General features: G+C 36.7%; 1 protein-coding gene across 1 annotated transcript; it reads left to right on the forward strand.

Annotated features, from left to right (window-relative positions):
• The first annotated feature begins 239 nt into the window (after window positions 1-239).
• On the forward strand, window positions 240-6908 carry LOC149842564 (NADH dehydrogenase [ubiquinone] 1 beta subcomplex subunit 9-like). Its single transcript, XM_089999289.1, has 5 exons — window positions 240-495; window positions 2736-2777; window positions 4731-4812; window positions 6102-6157; window positions 6636-6908. Exons 1-5 carry the CDS (start codon window positions 361-363, stop codon window positions 6675-6677), a joined length of 357 nt encoding a protein of 118 aa, XP_089855415.1. The 5' UTR covers window positions 240-360; the 3' UTR covers window positions 6678-6908.
• Window positions 6909-19668: the final 12760 nt, after the last annotated feature.

Here is a 19668-nt window from a genome sequence, read left to right on the forward strand (position 1 = left end):
GATTCAACATGACTTAAACGAGTGAAGACTTTCTATTTAACACCAAAGACACCTTTCTTCTTTTGCACAATGAAGGATGCCGATGATTTGGGTTTAGATCCGAATCATCAGTTTTGGTAGATCAACCATGTCTTTCATAATTATATAATCGGGTTTGCAGCTAAATCTGATGGATATCCGAATTCGACCCGGTTATATAGGCACACCTGGAGAACAAGGAGGGGGACTTGGCTTGATTTTTGGATTTCCCTCATCGTCATCTCCCACTATCATGCGAAAGGAAGCGAATTTGTGAATCAACATAAGCAGGCGCAGGGGAAACGCAGGGAGGCGAAGAAGAGAGGGGGAGGAAGCGTAAGGATGAGCGTCGCAGCGGCAGCGTCGACGTACCTCGCCCGGAGGGCGGCCCAGAAGGAGCGGGTGAGGATCCTCTACAGGAGAACCCTCAAGGACACCCTCGACTGGGTCGTCCACCGCCGCCTCTTCTACCAAGAAGTAATCTTCTTCTTTCTTTAATCGATTGCTTTCCCTTTCTTTCTTTTGATTCTTTCTTTCTTCGCGCCGTCGTCATCTTATCCTGAGTTGTTTGAATCTGCGCGACATTTCTCTGTACGAGAGGTCGAATTTTTAGCGCATTTCGTGCGTTCCCATCTTCCGATCTTTGCCGCTGATCTTGGTGGTGAATGTGTCAGCTGTCTGTGGTTGTTTAGATTTTTTTGGGCGTTTGTGAGGATTTCAAAAGATTGGTTGCTTTTTGAGATGTTGGTTCCTCATGGGACATCGTTACTTGTTTTTTTCGGTACCATTTTGGAGTGACCATCGTTGATCCAGCCCTTTGGTTGCATCTGTTTTCTCGCGTGTCCCGGTATTCGTCTGTAACGTTAATCGGGGAATCTTTTGAGAGTTGATGGAACTTTGATTCTAGTTTTCAGGCTCTGCAGCCAGTTCTCAGTGAGTTGGTTTGAGTTTGGGGAAATGGAGATGAAATCAAGTTGTACGGGTAATTTGATTGAATTGGTTAGTTTGTTGGAGATTTCGGAGTAGCTCACTGGTGGGGGGCTTGTTCTTGATCATCCTTCATTTGGATGTGCAAAGAGGTTTTTCAACATTACCCACGGGATGAAGCTTTGCAATTCTCAGGTGGTGAGGCGAGACCGATTTAGAGCAATTATTTTTTGTGGGGGTTGATCCTTTTTTTTCTACTCTCTTTTTGATAAGTGCCAATTTTAGTTTAGTCATTATCATGCCAAATTTGTATAAATTTTACTTTCCATTCAGTTTTTTATATGGCAAAGGTGCACAGAGACACAGGTTTCACAAGAATGGGAGCTGCTTACATATAATTGTTTCAATATGCTTTAGTTTTTGCCTAGGAAGATTTCTGACTTCTCGCCACTAATTCTGTTCATCACTTTTTCATACATATGACGAGTTTCTCCTTTGGTGGTGGTGAATGTGTATCTTCTTGTGGTGATGGTGGTGGTTGATTTTCCTCAATTTCTAGGGTTGATGACGATTGATCATTTCATTACAAACTTTTGGTGTTGTATTTTCCCTCCTCGTCTCCTTTTCTTGCAAATGCTTTATCATCTATTCTTGAGTCTCATTTGAAAGGCTAGGAAAAAATATGGTAGAAATCAGTTCCATCTACAAGATGATGTTCAGACCTATATATTCTGCCGTCAATTGTAGCGGAAAAAACAATATTGGATCTGGTCATTGCCAACCAGTCTACAAATTCCCATGTTTGATATTCTTTTTCTCTCATTCTAGCCATTAGTAAATTTCTATCACCTCAAACATGGATCCTGATATAATTTTAGAGATTCATAATTGGATTAGAGAGAAACATGAGAACCCCAAAATTTGGGGATTTCGTAAAAACCTTACAAATAGAGTGAATCTTGGTTCCAAGGTTTTGGGTGTGAAAATGGTTTCAAAATATGTTGTTACTTACCACAAACTGGCCTCTCCAAGTGTGTAGACTCAGCCCACTTGAGCATGGGTTGAGCTTCCAATGAGATTTAAGAGGTTTGAATGTAGGATTAGGGCATGGCCACATTTATCATGCATTCCAATACAACTTGATAGACTCCAATGTTGGATTAGGGAAAATTGAAGAGAAACAAAAAAAAACTCCAAAATTGTGGCATTGAAAGCTCTGAAAAATTGCCGTATCTATTTTATTCTTTGCGTGTTCATGAGATTTAAGTTAAGATAAAGAGTAAGTTAATGAAAAAGTTATTATTATTCTAACTCATGTAATTTTCCCTTCTTTGAATCTGTTACCAATTCCACAAAGAAAGCCTCTTAAATAGCATACAATAGGCTCATTATGGTGGCAATATAAGCTATTGTTTTTTTAACACTTGATTTTTCCAGTTATTGAAATTTGTTGTTATATATGGTGATTAGTACCTGGTTCCTTTGGGTAGACTTTATTTGCCTAAATGTTGAAATGATCAAAATTTGTACCATTTATCTGAATCTCAATAATAATACATGTGTGCATTTGAGATAGACCAGTAATTTGAGAGCACATATTTATTGCCTCTAGTGTTGCTACTCAGTCATATCCATTTATGTGTTTAGAAAACATTACATTGTTTATGGGATTGAAATACCTGTTTGGGCAACAATTTGATGTGATTCTTAGCTTAGTGTGCCAGTTAGATGATATTTTTGTGTGGTTCAGCACAGGTTTCTCACCCTATGTGCACTGCTTTTCATTTCAGGCAACGGATTTGAGAGAGACATTTGAGGCCAACCGACATGTGGTATGTTTTATATTTATTACTTGTCATTTATGATGCATTTGTTGCATGAAAAGTTTTCGATGCAGCCGAGTTCTAGAACAGCCCCGGTACACTAGGAACATACATAACACATGCATATGCACTTGAATTTAACTCAAATATTGTTTCTTGAAATTTTTATAAATACAAACAGATATGGGTCATGGAAGTCATTAGATACAGAGAACTGCTGCATTAAAGACCCATGAGGCCATTACCAAATATGTTGGTGGCAAGTCACAGGTTATGACCTGAAGTAAAGAGTTCAATCATGGAGATTTCAACATTTAGATGTTTTCTCCTTTAAAGTTATGAATTGGATATTGGATCACTTGGATTTAGCAACAATCCGTCATCTGATCAGATTCATATCTGATATTCTTCCATTAATTGGATTGTGTAAAGCAAGTTGAATCCGATTGTCTGATATTCTCCCATTAATTGGTTTGGGTAAAGAAAGCTGAATCCGATTAATAAACGGATCCTGTTTGTGGTTTTACACTGACCCCAAATCTGAGGGATATCCAAATTCAAATATATGTAGAAATGTATCTGATTGGCTATTTTAAGCTAGTCTGTCCCAGATTCATACTACTTTTTTCCATCCGAATCTGAATCCAATGGCCAGTATCTGATTAGGTCGGATTCGATAAAGGCTACATATGAAGTGAATGACCCATTTAAATCCCTACTCTTTCTCTTTCTCTCTCTCTCTTACGTACACAACACAATGTTTTATAAGATATTTAGTCCTTTTAGGACAATAACACTATCATTTTACTTTCATGGACAGCCTAGACAACTTTGATGCTTGAGGCTAGTGTAGATTGGCCCAACCAGTACAGTTGATGCCACCACACTGGTTTCCTGCTTCACCAGTGCCAGAATAAAGTTAGAACCGTTCCTGTGACCCGATAATCTCAAAATAAGGGGAGGCTTAGAGATAAATTCCTATTCCAATCTCTTTTGACATAGCACTCTGTTTTCCAACCTCCTCAGGGTGTTGGAACAAGAAGGCCGTAACAGTATCCACATGTTGTGATATTAATGTCCTAATGTTAACAAAATCATTTTATTACAAAGAGTAAAATAATCTATACTCATTTAGACTAAGTTATGTAGGACAAATTAACAACGGTAAACTAACAGTGGCTCCTTATTTGAACTTATTTTTGTGACTTGGTCTTTTTGTTCTTGCTCTTTCAGTCATTACTTGACATTGAAATATTGAAAAGAATGCTAAAAAAACACACCCATCAATTATTTCACTATAGAAGATGCAGCCAATAATCGAATCCTGATATTGTCCAAGTGCACAACTGGTTATATTTTTCCATGTTAATATAACCCTACTTAAGGTTATCTTTGGTATGCTGAATCAGCATACTTACAAAGCAATCAAGAAAAAAGTGCAAATTTTCACTCTTCAGTAAGCTCCTCACTGGTGATAACAGCAGAAAAAAAACTGCAAAAGTGGTTACCCATTTATATCATAAATATGATTTGAGATGCATGCAGAGTTAGACGTTTTTCTGAACATCAAGCATACTAGACACTTTTTGGAAATCTTTTGTGAAACAGTGACAAGTACCTTGTTATCCTTAAGGCACACATTATTATGAATATGGAAGAAAAAAGGCGCTCACTGTTGTGTTATTTGATGCATGACTAAGGAATGCCTCCCACACAGATAAACTTTGTTGAAACTTTAAATGACTAAAATGTGCTGCTAATGTGTGACAAAGGACAAAAGATAAACTCTGTAATTTTCTTTTTTTTTTCAAATGCATGTCATTAGGTAAAGTTTTAAGTGGATCTGTTTTTAGATTTTTTTTTGCTGTACATATGTTCTATTTAAGTAAGCTAATCACCTGGACCTATCTTAATCTTGACACTCTAATTGTTTTGATTTTTACTTATTGGATAAAATATTAGGAGGATCTTGACACTATTGATAGGTTGATTGATGAAGCAGAAGCAAGGTTCAGTCGGTGGCGACATCCTGATCCATACATTGGTATGTTCAATGCTGAGAGCTTACCTAAAAAGTATTTGTGTTTAGGGGTTGAATGAGATAGCTGGATGGTTAAGGTGCATTATGACAGGCTAGGGGTCTTCGGGTCGAATCCCGCAGAGGCCACCCCAAGCTTGCCTATCGGAGGTGGGTGGGGGAGAGAGAAGGGTGTTTAACCTGATATTTGCTGGTTCATTTAAACGTCATATTTTTTATCTGTAGCAAGTTTCAGTTAAGGAAATCTCCTGTTTTGTTTGTTTATTCATAAACATAAATCTCTCTCTCTCTCTCAAAACACAGGGAAGCCTAACCTAAACTAACAGTTTGATGACACCTACGCATGCCTTGCTGCCAAGAGTATTCGTAATTAATAGAGGTGGCTTCAACTGCCTCTAAGAGTAAAATGGAACTAGAGCTAGGTTACTATTGATAATGTAAATACAGTAACTTGATAATTATAAAATCCTTGAAAGATTACCTGTTAGGTTAACCTGAAACCTAGCATTGTATGCAATCAACCTTTTTTCTTTACCTTTTCTATATTATAGTCTAATGCCATTCAATGTGGTTGTATACCTGTAGGCTTAGTCTTCTGGACTGCGTTCATGTACATCTGTTCTACTGCATTCATTCTTCAAACTGTTGCCATATATGTGCCAAAGATATGTTGGATTCTTGTTTTTTCTTTTCTATGTTTCTCTCTAATAAAAAAACTATTAATGACCACAACACTTATAGTTAAGTTAATCTAGGTTTGTAGCTTACACATATGTGCATGGATGTGAAATCTCGTTTTAGAGGGAAAATTCCTAACTGCAGTGGAAATGAGCAGATTTGCCATTCTGCAGGCAATGCAAAAATATATTCATTAAGAATTGTTTGATCTTCTATAGCATACCTTGGTAGTTGAACAGATCATGTTCATGTCATTATCTGCTGGCTCTTAATTTTTCTTGATGGTGATTGTGGCAATTTAGTGAATGTGGCGTTTGCTTGCTTTTGTTGTTTTGTCCATTGATTCTTGACTTCCTACATGTTAGAGATTCTTGACTTTGGGGTTTGAAGCTATCCAGTTCCTTTATTTCATATCAACTATCAACTACCAACTACAAATCCATTCATTGAAAACAATTTTGTAAAGCAAAGGTCTCCTACATTCAATTCTTACTAAGTTGTATATGCTGTAGACTTCTGTTTTGGCTTCAGTTGGTTATGGTCATAGTTTTCATATAGTTCTATATTTAGTTTCACTTGTGCCATTCTGAATACCTTCTCATTTTCTTGATGAACAGTTCCTTGGGCTCCTGGGGGCAGCAAGTTTTGCAGAAATCCAGCTCCTCCTACTGGGGTATGCCTTCACGCTTCACGTATTTCTTCTTTCATTGTCCATGTCATCATCATGGTCAATTCGTCAATTTTAAATATTGGTGGTAATAATTTAATAAGCATCTTGGTTCATGTTGGGTGTATTTCCTGTCATAAGCAGAACCATCCCAGATCTGGTTGAGGTCATGTGTACATAAAGAAGAAAGACTCAAGCTTGCAATAAACTCAATCTATCTATAAAAACATGTCAAGTATTAACAAGCATGTCAAATGTATATGATTTCGACTATTGGAGTGGGAAGTTTCAACATATTTTGTTAGTTATGAAACTTCTGCTCACTACTACCCTGTTCACATTACAAGTGATTCCTGTTATGTGTTTCTATCTGATGAATACTTTCCATATTAGAATTTAAATATACTTGGACAGATTAGCTGTAGAGAGCAATGAGGATTAACTATTCTGGAGTTGTGATATTTTCTTTTTCTTTTTGAGACAGATTGAGATAGTCTATGATTTCGGCAAGGAGGATAACGACTAAATCCATCATCGTCGTGTAAGCATTAATAAGGCTCAAAGACTGGAGTCATGTTTTTTTATGCTCTGTTGGGATGGGATACTGTTCAAATTCTGGATTCGAAAACCATACTCAATGCTATGCAAAGCAAGCTGACAAAGCATGATCATGCGTTTGATATATGTGCAATTTTCTTCTCCTGTTTACTTCGCATGAACAGGTCTTATAATGTTATTAACTTGGTAGTTGCTTTCATTTAATTTTTCAGTTCATTCATTATTCTCCAAAGATTTCGGATCATTCATGACACATTGAGCAGATCTGGCCATATTGTATATAGCCAATCAATGGTTATATTCAGTCTTCACCGCACATCTCACTTGGGAATTGTGTGAATGTGGCCCATGCACATCTCCATCGAGTGAGATGTACAGTGGGGATTGACTATGACCGAAGAATCAGTTATATACAATATGGCGTTGATCTGCTCTCCATTCATAACGGCTTGTTGAGTTGCAAGTTGTGATGGCAACATGTTTGTTGCTTGTCAGCATTTTGGGTTACAAAAGTCGTTGCCAAAGTTCGTTCTGGTCATGTTCGAATCTATCTATCTATATATATATATATATATATATATATATATATATATATATATTTCTTGATGTAATAAGTAAAATCCATTAGAGGTATTTTAGTCATTTCTTATGTAATTAGTTGTGTTCATTAAGAACACTTTAGGTTTTTATTATTTTTGTAATTTATTTATTTTTATCATGGGCATTATAGTCCTTATAATGCTCTTAAAATAGAGCTGTTGAGAGCAGTGTTAGGAGTGCTCCCAACAACTATACTTCTAGTTGTATGGAATACTCCCAACAACTATATTCTAGCTGTTGGGAGCACTTGTCAGTGACTATTTTTGCTTCCTTTTGTGTATAAATAAGGGGTGTAACCCTCTTGTATGTTAAGCTTGTTCTCAAGCATTTTCTTAATAAAATCTTATAGTTTTTTATGTTTATGTTTGACCCATAAGTGACGAGATTGTAATCGTGTTGGCTCATAACTAGTCCTTGTGCCATTTGATATTGTGTTTTTGTATGCCCATAATAGGCACTCCCTTGTATTACTTTGCCCATTTCATAACATGTATCAGAGCATTTGCGCTCTTGAGTTGTAATATGTATGTGAAGATCAAGAAGAGGATTGTGAGATTGGTGGAGTATTAGTTTGTTGGTTTGTTACTTTGGGAAGCATGCCATCAAACATCTTCAACATATTTCTTGCAATCTTCTTTTCTTTTTTTATCAAAAAAGTCGTTACGATTGTTTTCGTTAAATTTGATATGAAAAACTATAACACGTGGGTCACCACTATGAAAAAAAATTGGTGGGCAAAGATTTGTGGGACTATGTTGATGGCTCCATATCGGAACCTCAATCTATTCTCACAAAATTCATTTGTGGGAAAGATGGTGTTACAAAAGAGGAACCTCTTAAAGACAAAGAGAGAAAATGGTCTTTTAAATTACAAAAAAACCATTAAGGCATACGATGTGGGGCATGTTAATGTTTTATCTCTATTTATAGAGAGTATGCTTGAAAAACCTTGTGAGAATATATTAGAATTTGAGAGGGCCGATTAAGCATGGGTTTATATCAAATAAACTTATACCCAACGTGATGGTGCCTATAAATGAGAATTACAAGATAAGATTTACAATTGCAAGCAAGGTGATCGAAATGTTAGTGAATACTATGATACTTTCAAAAGACTTTGGATCAAATGGCTAAAGTAGAGCCTATTTGAGATATGCTTGATAATGCTCGCCGTAGAAAAAATCAAATCCTTGGTGAGCAATTTTTTTAATTCATGAGAGGGCTTAAGCTTGAATTTGAACATGTTCATGTTTTTTTCAAAAATCAAGAGGAACTTTTGTACAAAAGAAACAATGCTAAAATCCATGATCGTATCTATGGAGACCAAAGACAATGTATTGGTTGTTTGTAGACCAGATGTCAATACTCATTCCTAAAAGCCTTCTCACTTTTAAAAAAATAATTCTTGAAAGTCAAGGAACAATGATAATGATAGGAGATATTATACAAACAGAAAAATTACTTGTCATAACTGTAGAAAATCAGGGCACATCAAACATTTTTGCCCTAAATTAAAAGAGGATGAGAAAAGAGTAGCTACTTTAGAAGCTTCTCATAGAAACAAGGAAGCTTCTAACTCTTGTAACTAAGGCATGTCCTTATCTCAACTTACAGAAGCTTTATAACAGCTCTTCAAAAGCTTATCCTCCGTAGCTGGTATCTCGATCTCCTCTTCTTCACCCTCCGATAAGATTTTTTGACTCATAAATTTCGGTGCTTCATTTTATATGCCTCCTTATAGTATTATGCTTTTTTATTGAGTTTTTAATTCAAGTAGATCTAATATTTTTACCTTGGATGGATCCTCTCTTGAAATTAAAAGAATTAGAATTTTTTTAAAATTTTCAAAACTTTTTATTCTAAAAATCAGAATTGTTTCAAAACTTGACTTAAATCTTCTTTCATTTTTTCAAATAATTGGCTATGGTTGTAAGGTTTCTTTCATATGTGACCACTATTTTACACAAGATCTCCAATCCGACAAGCAAATTGGGGAAGGACATAGAGAATAAGATTTTTACTACATGAATGAATTGATCATTCTCAAATATTTTTTTTGCTTCAATGAACACAATTTGGATATTTTTTTATGGCATCAAAGATTAGGTCATCCTAACATTTCTCAAATGTCCATTGTATTTCATTTGAGAAAATTTTGTAATAAAAAATTTAATGTACTGATTGTATTCTTAGGAAAATGAAAGTCATTCCCTATCGAGAGAGAACTTTTCTTGCCTCCAAACCGCTTGAATTAATATACTCGGATGTTTGGGGTCTTAGTCCTATTGCCTCTAAATGATAATTTACTTATTATGTAATATTTGTAGATGATTAGTCACGTTTTACTTGGATATTCTTTCTTAAGCACAAATATGAAGTTTTTTAAACTTTCAAAATATTTCACAACCTGGTCAAGAATCTTCTTAAAACCAATATTTGTATATTTTGATATGATTCAGGGGGAGAGTATATGTCAAAAGATTTTAAAAATTATTTGAAGATTTGCGACATTTTATATCAAAGATCTTATGCAAACACGCCTCAGCAAAATAGTTTGTTCGAAAGAAAACATAAGCATATAGTGAAAACCGCTCGAACCCTATTTATATCTGAAAATGTTCCAAAACACTTTTGGGCTCAAGCTGCACTCACTTCGGTTTACCTCATAAACAAACTTTCTTCAACCAAGCTTCAAAATATTTCTTTTTATACGAAACTTTATAAAACTATCCCTGACTTTTGAATGTAAATGTTGTGTCCTTACAAATATAAATAACAAACTTTCATCAAGAGTCATTCCTTGTGTTTTTCTTGGTTATAGAGAAACCCAAAAAAGATTTAGATGTAATAACTTTAAAAATGCTAAACTCTGTATATCACATAATGATACTTTTATAGAGCAAGAATGTTTCTTTGGTTTAGATGTGCCTCTTAAAGAAAATAATGATTACTTTTTTCTTGATGTACTTCCTAAAAGCAATAGTGATATATTAAACAACAATGATGTTGCTAATAATGAACCTCAATCCAACATCGAGTATGGTGAGTCTATTGACATTAGTGGTGAACCTCTAGTGATCCAATATGAAAGAACTTATGATAGACATCCAAATGCCTTAGAACGATATTCTAGCATAAAATCAAGCACTCTTAGAAAATCAACTAGAATACATAGGCCTCCAGATAAATTTGTATTTTATGAAAACTTTGCCCTTCAATATATAGCTTGTTTAGCCAAAATATTTGCTTACTATGAACCTTCATATAATCAAGCCAATAATTGTTTTTTAAAAAGGTTTGGGAGATAAATGATCTAGAAACTAAAACATTACTCCCTCCTAAGGGAATGTTAAGGTCTTAAGATTGAATTCTCACTTTACCAGTTCAGAATTGGTTTTATTCATGGTTTCAAATACAAGACCTTTTTATGAATTAGAAAACAATCATACTCTACCACAAAAATGACACACTTCTCAAAATGTTTCACAAATTTTGAATTCCCCATATGTCCAAATTTGTAAATTTATGGCTTTAAAATGACCTTTTTACCTTTCACACATGCGAATTTTCTCTCAAATATGTGAATACGTAATTTTTCTCTAGATTATGCGAATTTTTTCTAAAATATGTGAATTTTTTCTTAAATATGTGAGTTTCTTTCTAAATATGTGATTTTTTTTAAATGTGTGATTTTCATCCCAATAAAGTAGATTCACACATCAACTGTGTGCATCTTTTTCGTATGCCAAATTGCTTTCTTTGAAATGTTGTACTTCTCTTCTAAATAGAGAAAGTTTAAATATTTAGGAGAAAATTACATATTTAGAAGAAAATACACATATTTAAGAGAAAATCATATATTTAAGAGAAAATATACATATTTGAAAGAAAAATCACATATTTAAGAAGAAATTTTCATATTTGGGAGGGAGAAAATCACATATTTAGTAGAAAATGCACATATTTAAGAGAAAAATCATATATTTGGGAGGAAGAAAAATCACATATTTAGGAAGAAATTTGTATCATACATTTGCATACTTGGGAGAAAATTTACATCGTTTTAGAGAAAATCTCATAGTTGGGAAAAAAAATCGCATATTTAGGAAAAAATTGACATATTTGAGAGGTAAATTGCATATTCTCATATTTAAGAGAAAATTCACATATTTAAAAGAAATTTCATATATTTTTGGAGGAAATTCACATATTCACATATTTGAGAAGAAATTTACATGTCTTGAGAAAATTCACATGTACTAAGGTAAAAATATCATTTTAAAGCAAAAAAATTTGTGAATTTGGACATGAGAGAAATTTGAAAATTGTAGGGCATTTCATAAAATGCATCATTTTTGTCGTATAATACAATCATTTTCCGTTTTTGGATATAAATGTGAGGAAAATAGAAATGCAAATGGGTTGAACTTGTGCTGAATTTTAGGTCAATCAATGTTAGATGAATCATAATTGTATTGGACCCATAATTGGATGATGAAAGCTCTTGCAAAATTTGGGTCAGATTTAACTATTTCACATTATGTGCAACATCCCTCGTGGTGGGCATGTAGCAACCTGCTTGACAACCAACCATCTTAGCATTTCTTAAGATATGTGTAATATCCATCTCGAGAAATGTTGAGATGGATGGTCATCAACAGCAATGTCGCATGATGGTTAGCAGTGGTGCTGTCAATTGATGTAGTCCAAGTCTTGGGTGAAGCCTGATCCAACTTCAAGACTCCAAAATATGCAAATGGGTTCAAGTATGACCGATCTGGACTCGGAATCCAAGATCCAATTGCTTCAAGATGTGGGACTTGCCTAAGAGATGCAACTTTGGTCGTATGGGACCCATACTTGGGTGCTCTCTCTTATTTAATGATGTTATTAAGTGCAAGTGGGACCCACATGGAACATCCCCTCTTGAAGACTCTAAGGACATGTGGACCCCACCCTCTTGGCACTCCTAAGGTCATTAACCCCTTCTCTTGAAACTAGTTCTGCCCTTTGGGTTCCCACCTTAATGGACCTTGGAAGACTCATTGAATGAGCCAAGAGATGTTCCAGCTAAGGAGTATGTTTATCTATGTTTAGCAGTTTTTTTATTTAATTATGTTTTGTTTATTATGAATCTTTTATGAAAGCTTTCTTAGCCTATAAAAGGGGTTCATTTTAGTGTATTTGGATATTAAAAATGAAATGGAAATCTTTCTTAAATTTGTCTCTTTTCCTTTTCTCTATTTCGCGTCTCTCTCTTAGTGAACATCTCTCTCTCTCTCTTGCGAGTCTCTGCCCCTGACTCGTTTCACCCTTTTTAAGAGCTCTCCCTTGCTAACTAAAGGTGATTAGCTCTTCATTGAGTCTGAATTTCTTAAGGACCAAGAACTAACCACCAACTCCAATCAGTTTGTGTTGACTGCACTAACAACTTAGAGGATTCGACCATTTCCAGCCTAAATCACTAAACCCTGATCAACTTTAGATGACTCAGACCTTCAACAAACCTTGGCATATCTGGACCAAGTCTTGTAAGCCCTTAAAACTCTTTCCTTAAAGCTTTTCCCAAGCTTCAAACCTCTTAAACTCAATTATGTCCAGTTTTCTGACGGAGCCGAAATTTTGTCAAACTTGCCAAAGTTGTCCAACCCAAACCATGAATCATCTGGGTCTAAAATTTTGCCCCAAGTTTTCTTAGGATCCCTAGTTCAGATCCTCAAAAAATCTCAATTTTATCATATGTGGGTATTAAGATATAAATTTTATAAACCAGGTCTGTTTTCCCTAAATCCAGTTCACCATGCAGAAAACCCTATTCTGACCTAAAACTTGTCTGAATTATTTCTCTCAATCTACAAAGCCCTTGACCCTGAAATTTGGTTTGTACATTCATTCGTTAAGGTGTCTATTTAAATCTCCTAATTTTTGGGATTTTTTTCATGCCATTTAGGATTACCAAATTTTTTACCGACCCAACCTAACTTGTTACCCGATTTTGACTTTGACCCAAACTCTATTCTAACTCAGCCCCAAACCTTGAACCTAGGCCCACTAAAACACCATGGATCTAGATTAAAAAAGATACTACTCAGATCCAACAAATATTAATCAGATTTTAATGCCAAGCAAACCCTTCCTACCCCAACCAATTAATAGTTGTGACTCATATCCGAATAGAGGCAATTGTATTTATCCCAAATCCAATCTAGCTTCAAAAAGATATTTCCCAAGATCGATGCAATGAAATAATTGGACTTTTCTGAACCTGATTCATCAAATGGGCCTGAGTGTTTTAACCCTGCCCAACATATTTGTCCGACATATTGGGCCTGGACTGAACCCAAGCCTGACCATCCCCATCACGTGTATTAGGTTGGGGTTTTAAGATTGTTGAGTTTAGTGGTTAGCTTATTTACAACAAATGAAACACAGTCGGATACTGGTCATTTTTGTAACTTTTTTTCTTGTTTAACGAAAAGGAAGGAAGATAAACAAAATTTCGCATTGCAACTCGTGCATCCAAGTAGGTGTGTCCCTCGGTCTGGTTTGGATAATGTCTTGTCAGACCCGATTATAAATTGGGTTTAGAAGTTGCACCCAAACTCGGCCCAATTTCATTTGAGTTCGGTTCAGGGCATGGCTGGAATTGTGGATCCATTTAGGTTAACGGGCTGGGGTATAACCAGGTCAGGTCTTTAATACACCAATTTTTTAATTGGATTTAAGAATTAAACCCAAACACTACCCATTTTGATTCAGGTCTGAGTTCATGTTTCAGTATGACTGAAAAATGTAGACCCTATGGTTTAACGGGTTCAAGTATGATCATTTGAAGTTTCAGCTCGAGCCTTGTTAAGATTGGTATTTTAGACCTAATTATCATCCAATAAAAAAATGGAAAATAATCATATTGTACGGTAAAATAATATGTTTCTCATTATGCCTTACAATTTTTGAAATTCTTTCGATGTCTAAAACCACAAATATTTAGATATAAAACGATCATTTTAACATTGGCATGTGCAAATTTCCTACATTAGTACCGTGAAGCTAGTAAATTCATACATTAGTACCTTACGTGGTATATAAGTGGTGGACTCGAGAGGAAACTTTAATCTATAGAACTCGAAGAGACCACACATATCTGTGAAAAGATTTTCAAGGAAAACTAGGGTACACATTGTTTTTAAAAAACTCATGTTACTTGTTTGTGCCTCTATTTGAATCATTGTTTGGGGTATCATGAATACCCAACTTCAAACCCGAAAAGTCGAGTCCCAAACCATTCTTGAGGAGCAACCTTTGGAAAATTTCACATATGGGATGCTACCCAACATAATGTCTAACATCATCTTTGATGAGGATTTTGAAGAGAGGAACCATACCAACATCCTTGATGAGATTAAGGATGATAGAGAAAAGGAAAAGCATCGGCAATCCCAGAATCTAGTTCACACTAGCATTCTCATCATTCTCGTAAGGATCCACTAATAGAATATGTGAAAGACGATTCAAGCACAAGTGGATCTGTAAGGAAACAAGTCCCTAAGACCTCACGTGTCAAAACTCTATCCAAAGAGAGAAACTCATTGGTAGAAATGAGGCGGCATATAGAAGAAGCAAAGAACATGATAAGGAAAATTCAGAGGAGGGAAGAGTATGAGCAAGCTCAGATGACAGAGATAGAAAGAAACACCAATCGAGTTCAGGAACAAGAATATGAGAGAAACTATAAGCAATGGGGAGAATCTCAGGTGCTTGACTAGGAAAGAAAAGTTCACATACCTCTATTGACCTATTCAGTCCAAACCATATCATTAGAGTCAGATAGAAATATAAAGTCCTTAGATGGCATGGTCTAAAACCTCAATGCCAGAATGAGATATATGAATATGGATCGGAGGGAGTACTCCCTAGAGGACATTTTATCTGAAGGATGCGATGATGATGAGGAAGATACCCCTCCTAAATTTTTAAAGTTCAGTAGAAAGGGGGACTAAAGGACTCACATGGCTTTATTCATGGGGAATGTGGTTAAACATCACAAAAATGATAAATGACTGATCAAGTAGTTTCCCAGGAATTTGAAGGAAAAGGTATTAAAATGGTTTGCTACCGTTAACCTCTAACATGTCAAAGAATTTAAACAGATTATCAACATTTTCATGGATCAGTTCTGTTTTAATATTGAATCCCTTTGCACCATAAGTAAGTTATATGACTTAAAACAAAAGAAGGATGAGAGTGCTTATGAGTTCATTAATAGATGGTAGTCTATGGCCAATAAAATGGAGTCAATCTCATATGCCCATGCCCTGATTATCATTATGGACAACTTTTCTCAACCTTTGAAAAGCTTAATCAACATGGCTAAAGCTAAAACTTATGTTGAACTCATCAAGAAAGCTACCACCTTTGAGGTTGTCATCAAAAGATGAGTGTACCGCGAGTTCTTGAAGCACAACAATGTTTATAAAAAGTCAAACTCATCCAAAGGTCAAGTCAATATAAATAAGACCTTGGGACAATCCCCTCAGAAAAATGACAATCAATACCAGAAGGCAAACAACCATAGAACCACTTTCAAAAAAGTCAAATTCAAATGAGAATGGGTATGATGGTAACTCAAAATGAACCAAGAACCTATGGTTCACAAAGTTTAAGCAAGTCCAACCATAAGATATAGATCTTTTGTTGCAAGATAGTATGGTGAAGTTGCTTGAGGTGTCACACCCACTACAGATGAAGGGCATTCAAATACTTTCGATATCATAGAATTGTGGGCTATGAAATCGAAGAATGTATTGTTCTCAAACACATCATACAAGATAACATTGAAAGCGGTGGGTGAGTTGCTTGTTGACGAAGAAGAACAAATTCAAAGCAACAATGACATGGGCATCTTCAAAAAGTCATATCAGGATCATAACAAGGAAGGAGTCCAAGCTTGTGAACCCAAGGGCATTGGCTTCTAGAAAAGGCCATTGAGCGATGACTACCTACCAACACAATGATATGCATTAGGCATGTATGGCAAAGCTGGCATGGTCAATCCTAGGGGTGGCAATCGGGTCGGGTTGGCGGGTTGGCGTGTCAGCATACCTCAACCCGAACCCGACCCGTTTATTAAACGGGTCGGCTGTGGCAAACACGAACCCGACCCGTTTAATAAACGGGTCGGCTGTGGCAAACACGAACCCGACCCGTTTAATAAACGGGTAACCCGACATGACCCGCCAACCCATTTAATAAATGGGTTGGGTCGGGTAAACGGGTTTTCAGGTTCTCGGGTCAGGTTGGCGGGTCGGGTTGGCGGGTTGACGGATCGGGTTGACGGGTCGGGCAGACGGGTTGGCGGGTCGGGCAGGCGGGTTGGCGGGTTGACCCGCTCGCCTAACCTGTTTATTAAACGGGTCAGCCGGGTTGGCATACCCCCAACCCGAACCCGACCTGTTTAATAAACGGGTTACGCGGGTCGACCCGTTTATTAAACGGGTTGGCGGGTCGTGTCAGAAATTGCCACCCCTAGTCAATCCTAACCCAGGCCAATAATCCCTGGACTGAATTAATCAAGATTAAATACCTGAAAAAATAATCCATATTGGTCCCTTTACCAAGCTTGGAGGCGTGGTACGGGTAGAAAGGCATTAGGGAAGGAGCGGGTTACTTGGTGGAAGGGGTCCAAGGAAGATAGGGAATGGTGAGCAATTTGAATTATGATTTGACCCTTAGTGCAGTCAGGGTCCTATTATTCAACAGCTTCCCACCAACACTCAGCATGTAATGTATAGTAGTCATCAGCACATTCGATTTAGTGAGGTCATTGACAGGGACACCACACAGAATTGCTGATTGAAGGACAATAGATTAAGGATGCCAGAGCAAAGTAAAGAACTTAGTAGAAAGACAAATCTGGGATCCAAACAGAGAGGATGAGTTGCTCTGGGTGGCTTCTCCAAATATATCATTGAGAGCAATATGGGAGGCTACGAGAGAGAGGACGCAAGCAAAGAAGGCATACCCAAGGGCAGTGATTACGTTGAGGATGGCAATAGAGGGGCTGCTGCTCACCCAGGATCGATTGCGCAGACTAGGGATGCAGATGTGTACTCTGCAGAATAGCAGAGGAGACCGAGTCACCTATTTCTCAAGTGCCCAATTGTGAGATGAAACTGGAAATCGGTGGCCACCTTTTTTGGTGTCAAATGGGAGACTGGAACCGATATTAAGTCAGACTTGGAGAGGTGGTCAGCTCGGAGGTTTCAGAACAAAGAACTGATTTTGGAGAGGTGGTCCGCTCGGAGAGATGGAACGTCCTTTCATCTGATTATATGGCAAATATGGTGTACACGAAAGGGCGAACTATTTGGGGACGAGAGGTTGGGAAATCAGTTTAAGAAAGAGTTGATTCATACAGTGAGAGATCATGTAATGGGGTTGTTGAAGGATAGCTCTAACATGATCGCACAAAGATGGAGACAACTCCTCCAACTGGATAGTTGAAGATCAACATCCATGGGATCTTCAATAAGAAATGGCACAATGGATTCACGGTTCAAGACGATAATGGATTCTTCATTTTGGCAAGGTGTATCAGACAAGAAGGGAGATTAGATGAAAAGGAATGGTGTGGGTGGCAAACAAATTTGCAGCAGGTTGATCAGCAAAACAAGCTTATTGTTGAAACAGGGAGGATTGATGTTGCAGTGAGAACCAGGAATGTGTTGAGGGAAGTGGGTGCTCATCAGAGATTCCCGCTGAAGTTTTGGCTTTACAGTATAGTTTTGGCAGAATTCAGGTTTTGTACACTGTATACTCATCCAATTTCTTGGCCAGGTGGCTAGCTAAGCTAGCCAAATCGGGGATCAGAAAATCTTGGAAAGACCATCCCCCTGACTAGCATCCTCTTCAAAGGTGTAATTAGATAAGTGTTTTAAGTTAGGGATAAACTGGGTAGGGGTCCACCTAACCCCAGCTTGCCTTTCGGAAAAAAAAAATGTGAAATCAAGATCGATATAGACATTGCTCCACAAGTAGGGAAAATGCTAAAAGAAGTAAAAAGGCAGATGATGGATTGTACACTGATTAACAGGCAAGCTTATTGCTTTAGAGCAGTTTATATGTTGCAGAAACAGAGAAATCCTGAATATACCTTGTGAATGAAAAAACAAAGGAAAATGATGCATTGGAGTGAAAAAGAACATGTGATCAGCATTATGGAAACATATTTTTAGTAACATGTAGATAAAAGCATTGATGTGGTGGGTTCACACAGAGTACAAAATCTCCAAACAGTATAAGCAAAACCTGGGTTTATCAGATCTATACATCTGAAAAAAATCCCATTACCTCTGTCCATTCTGAAAAGTTTCCCCTATCTCACTCGTGGACAGGAAACATTTGTTCGTAACATGACAGTTCAGTTCCACTAACAGTTTCTATGTGTAGCCATGGTTCAGTCCCACTAACAGCTTCAATGTGCAAAATCATCATTCTTACAGCCATTTAATAGCTTCTGCATAAACCCACAGCTTCTCAGTTCAAAGCTCAAACACTGGTCTCATCACACTAATCACATAAAAGTTCTGTAAATGACTTCTGGATCCACTTGTCAAAATGCTTCCTAATGCAAATGAATGTTATAGTGACTTGCTAGTTGCTTCTTGAATCTCATTTAGATCTGGTTAGAACTGTCATCATGTAACTTTCATTAAATGTAGTAGGATATCTCTGGTTCTCTGCTACTAGACTGCTAATCAAAATGCACAATTCATGTGCCTTCAATTATTCTTCGTCCATGTCACTTACAGAGACTTTCAACTACATTAGTTGTAAATGATTCTTCTTCAGAACTCTCAAATCATGCCTCCATCTGTTCCATTTGACCGACCATAATATGGTTTAGGATGCCAGGTTCAGAACACTGGTTCGCTCGATTTAAACTTTTTGATGCTGCTATGCTATTGCAACTTTTCTTTTTAAAACTTATTGCTGCTAAAGAGATTTCATTAGCTTGCTTTGATCGCAGCATATAGTGCCAGTAGAGAGACGTGTCCTATGGAGACTGAGGAGATCCTGCTCCTCTTTTGACAATGGGAGATCCCATGGATGGCTAGGTCTAACCTAGTTGGTACTGAATCTTTTAAATGATGGAGGGGGTGGAAAACATATAAACTGGTGTAATTAAGGGAAGCTGTGGCCTATAAATAACAAAATGAGGTGGTGATGGGCAATTTTTAATAATTGAAATATCTTTGATGACTCAAAAAGTTACAGCCGCCAAAGACCAAATGATAGATGGAAAACTGAGAATAACAGACTACAAAGGAAGGACCTAAACAGAAAAAACTACCAGCAAA

The sequence above is a fragment of the Nuphar pumila genome, chromosome 3 (assembly GCF_984573655.1).
Source record: "Nuphar pumila chromosome 3, dmNupPumi1.hap1.1, whole genome shotgun sequence".
Classification (NCBI taxonomy): domain Eukaryota; kingdom Viridiplantae; phylum Streptophyta; class Magnoliopsida; order Nymphaeales; family Nymphaeaceae; genus Nuphar; species Nuphar pumila.

Excerpts from the sequence above, each read along its gene's own strand:
- LOC149842564 (XM_089999289.1), top strand. The coding sequence starts at position 361 with ATGAGCGTCGCAGCGGCAGCGTCGACGTACCTCGCCCGGAGGGCGGCC. Across the intron at positions 496-2,735 it reads GCCGCCTCTTCTACCAAGAA|GCAACGGATTTGAGAGAGAC; the intron begins GTAATCTTCTTC and ends TTTTCATTTCAG. Across the intron at positions 2,778-4,730 it reads TTGAGGCCAACCGACATGTG|GAGGATCTTGACACTATTGA; the intron begins GTATGTTTTATA and ends ATAAAATATTAG.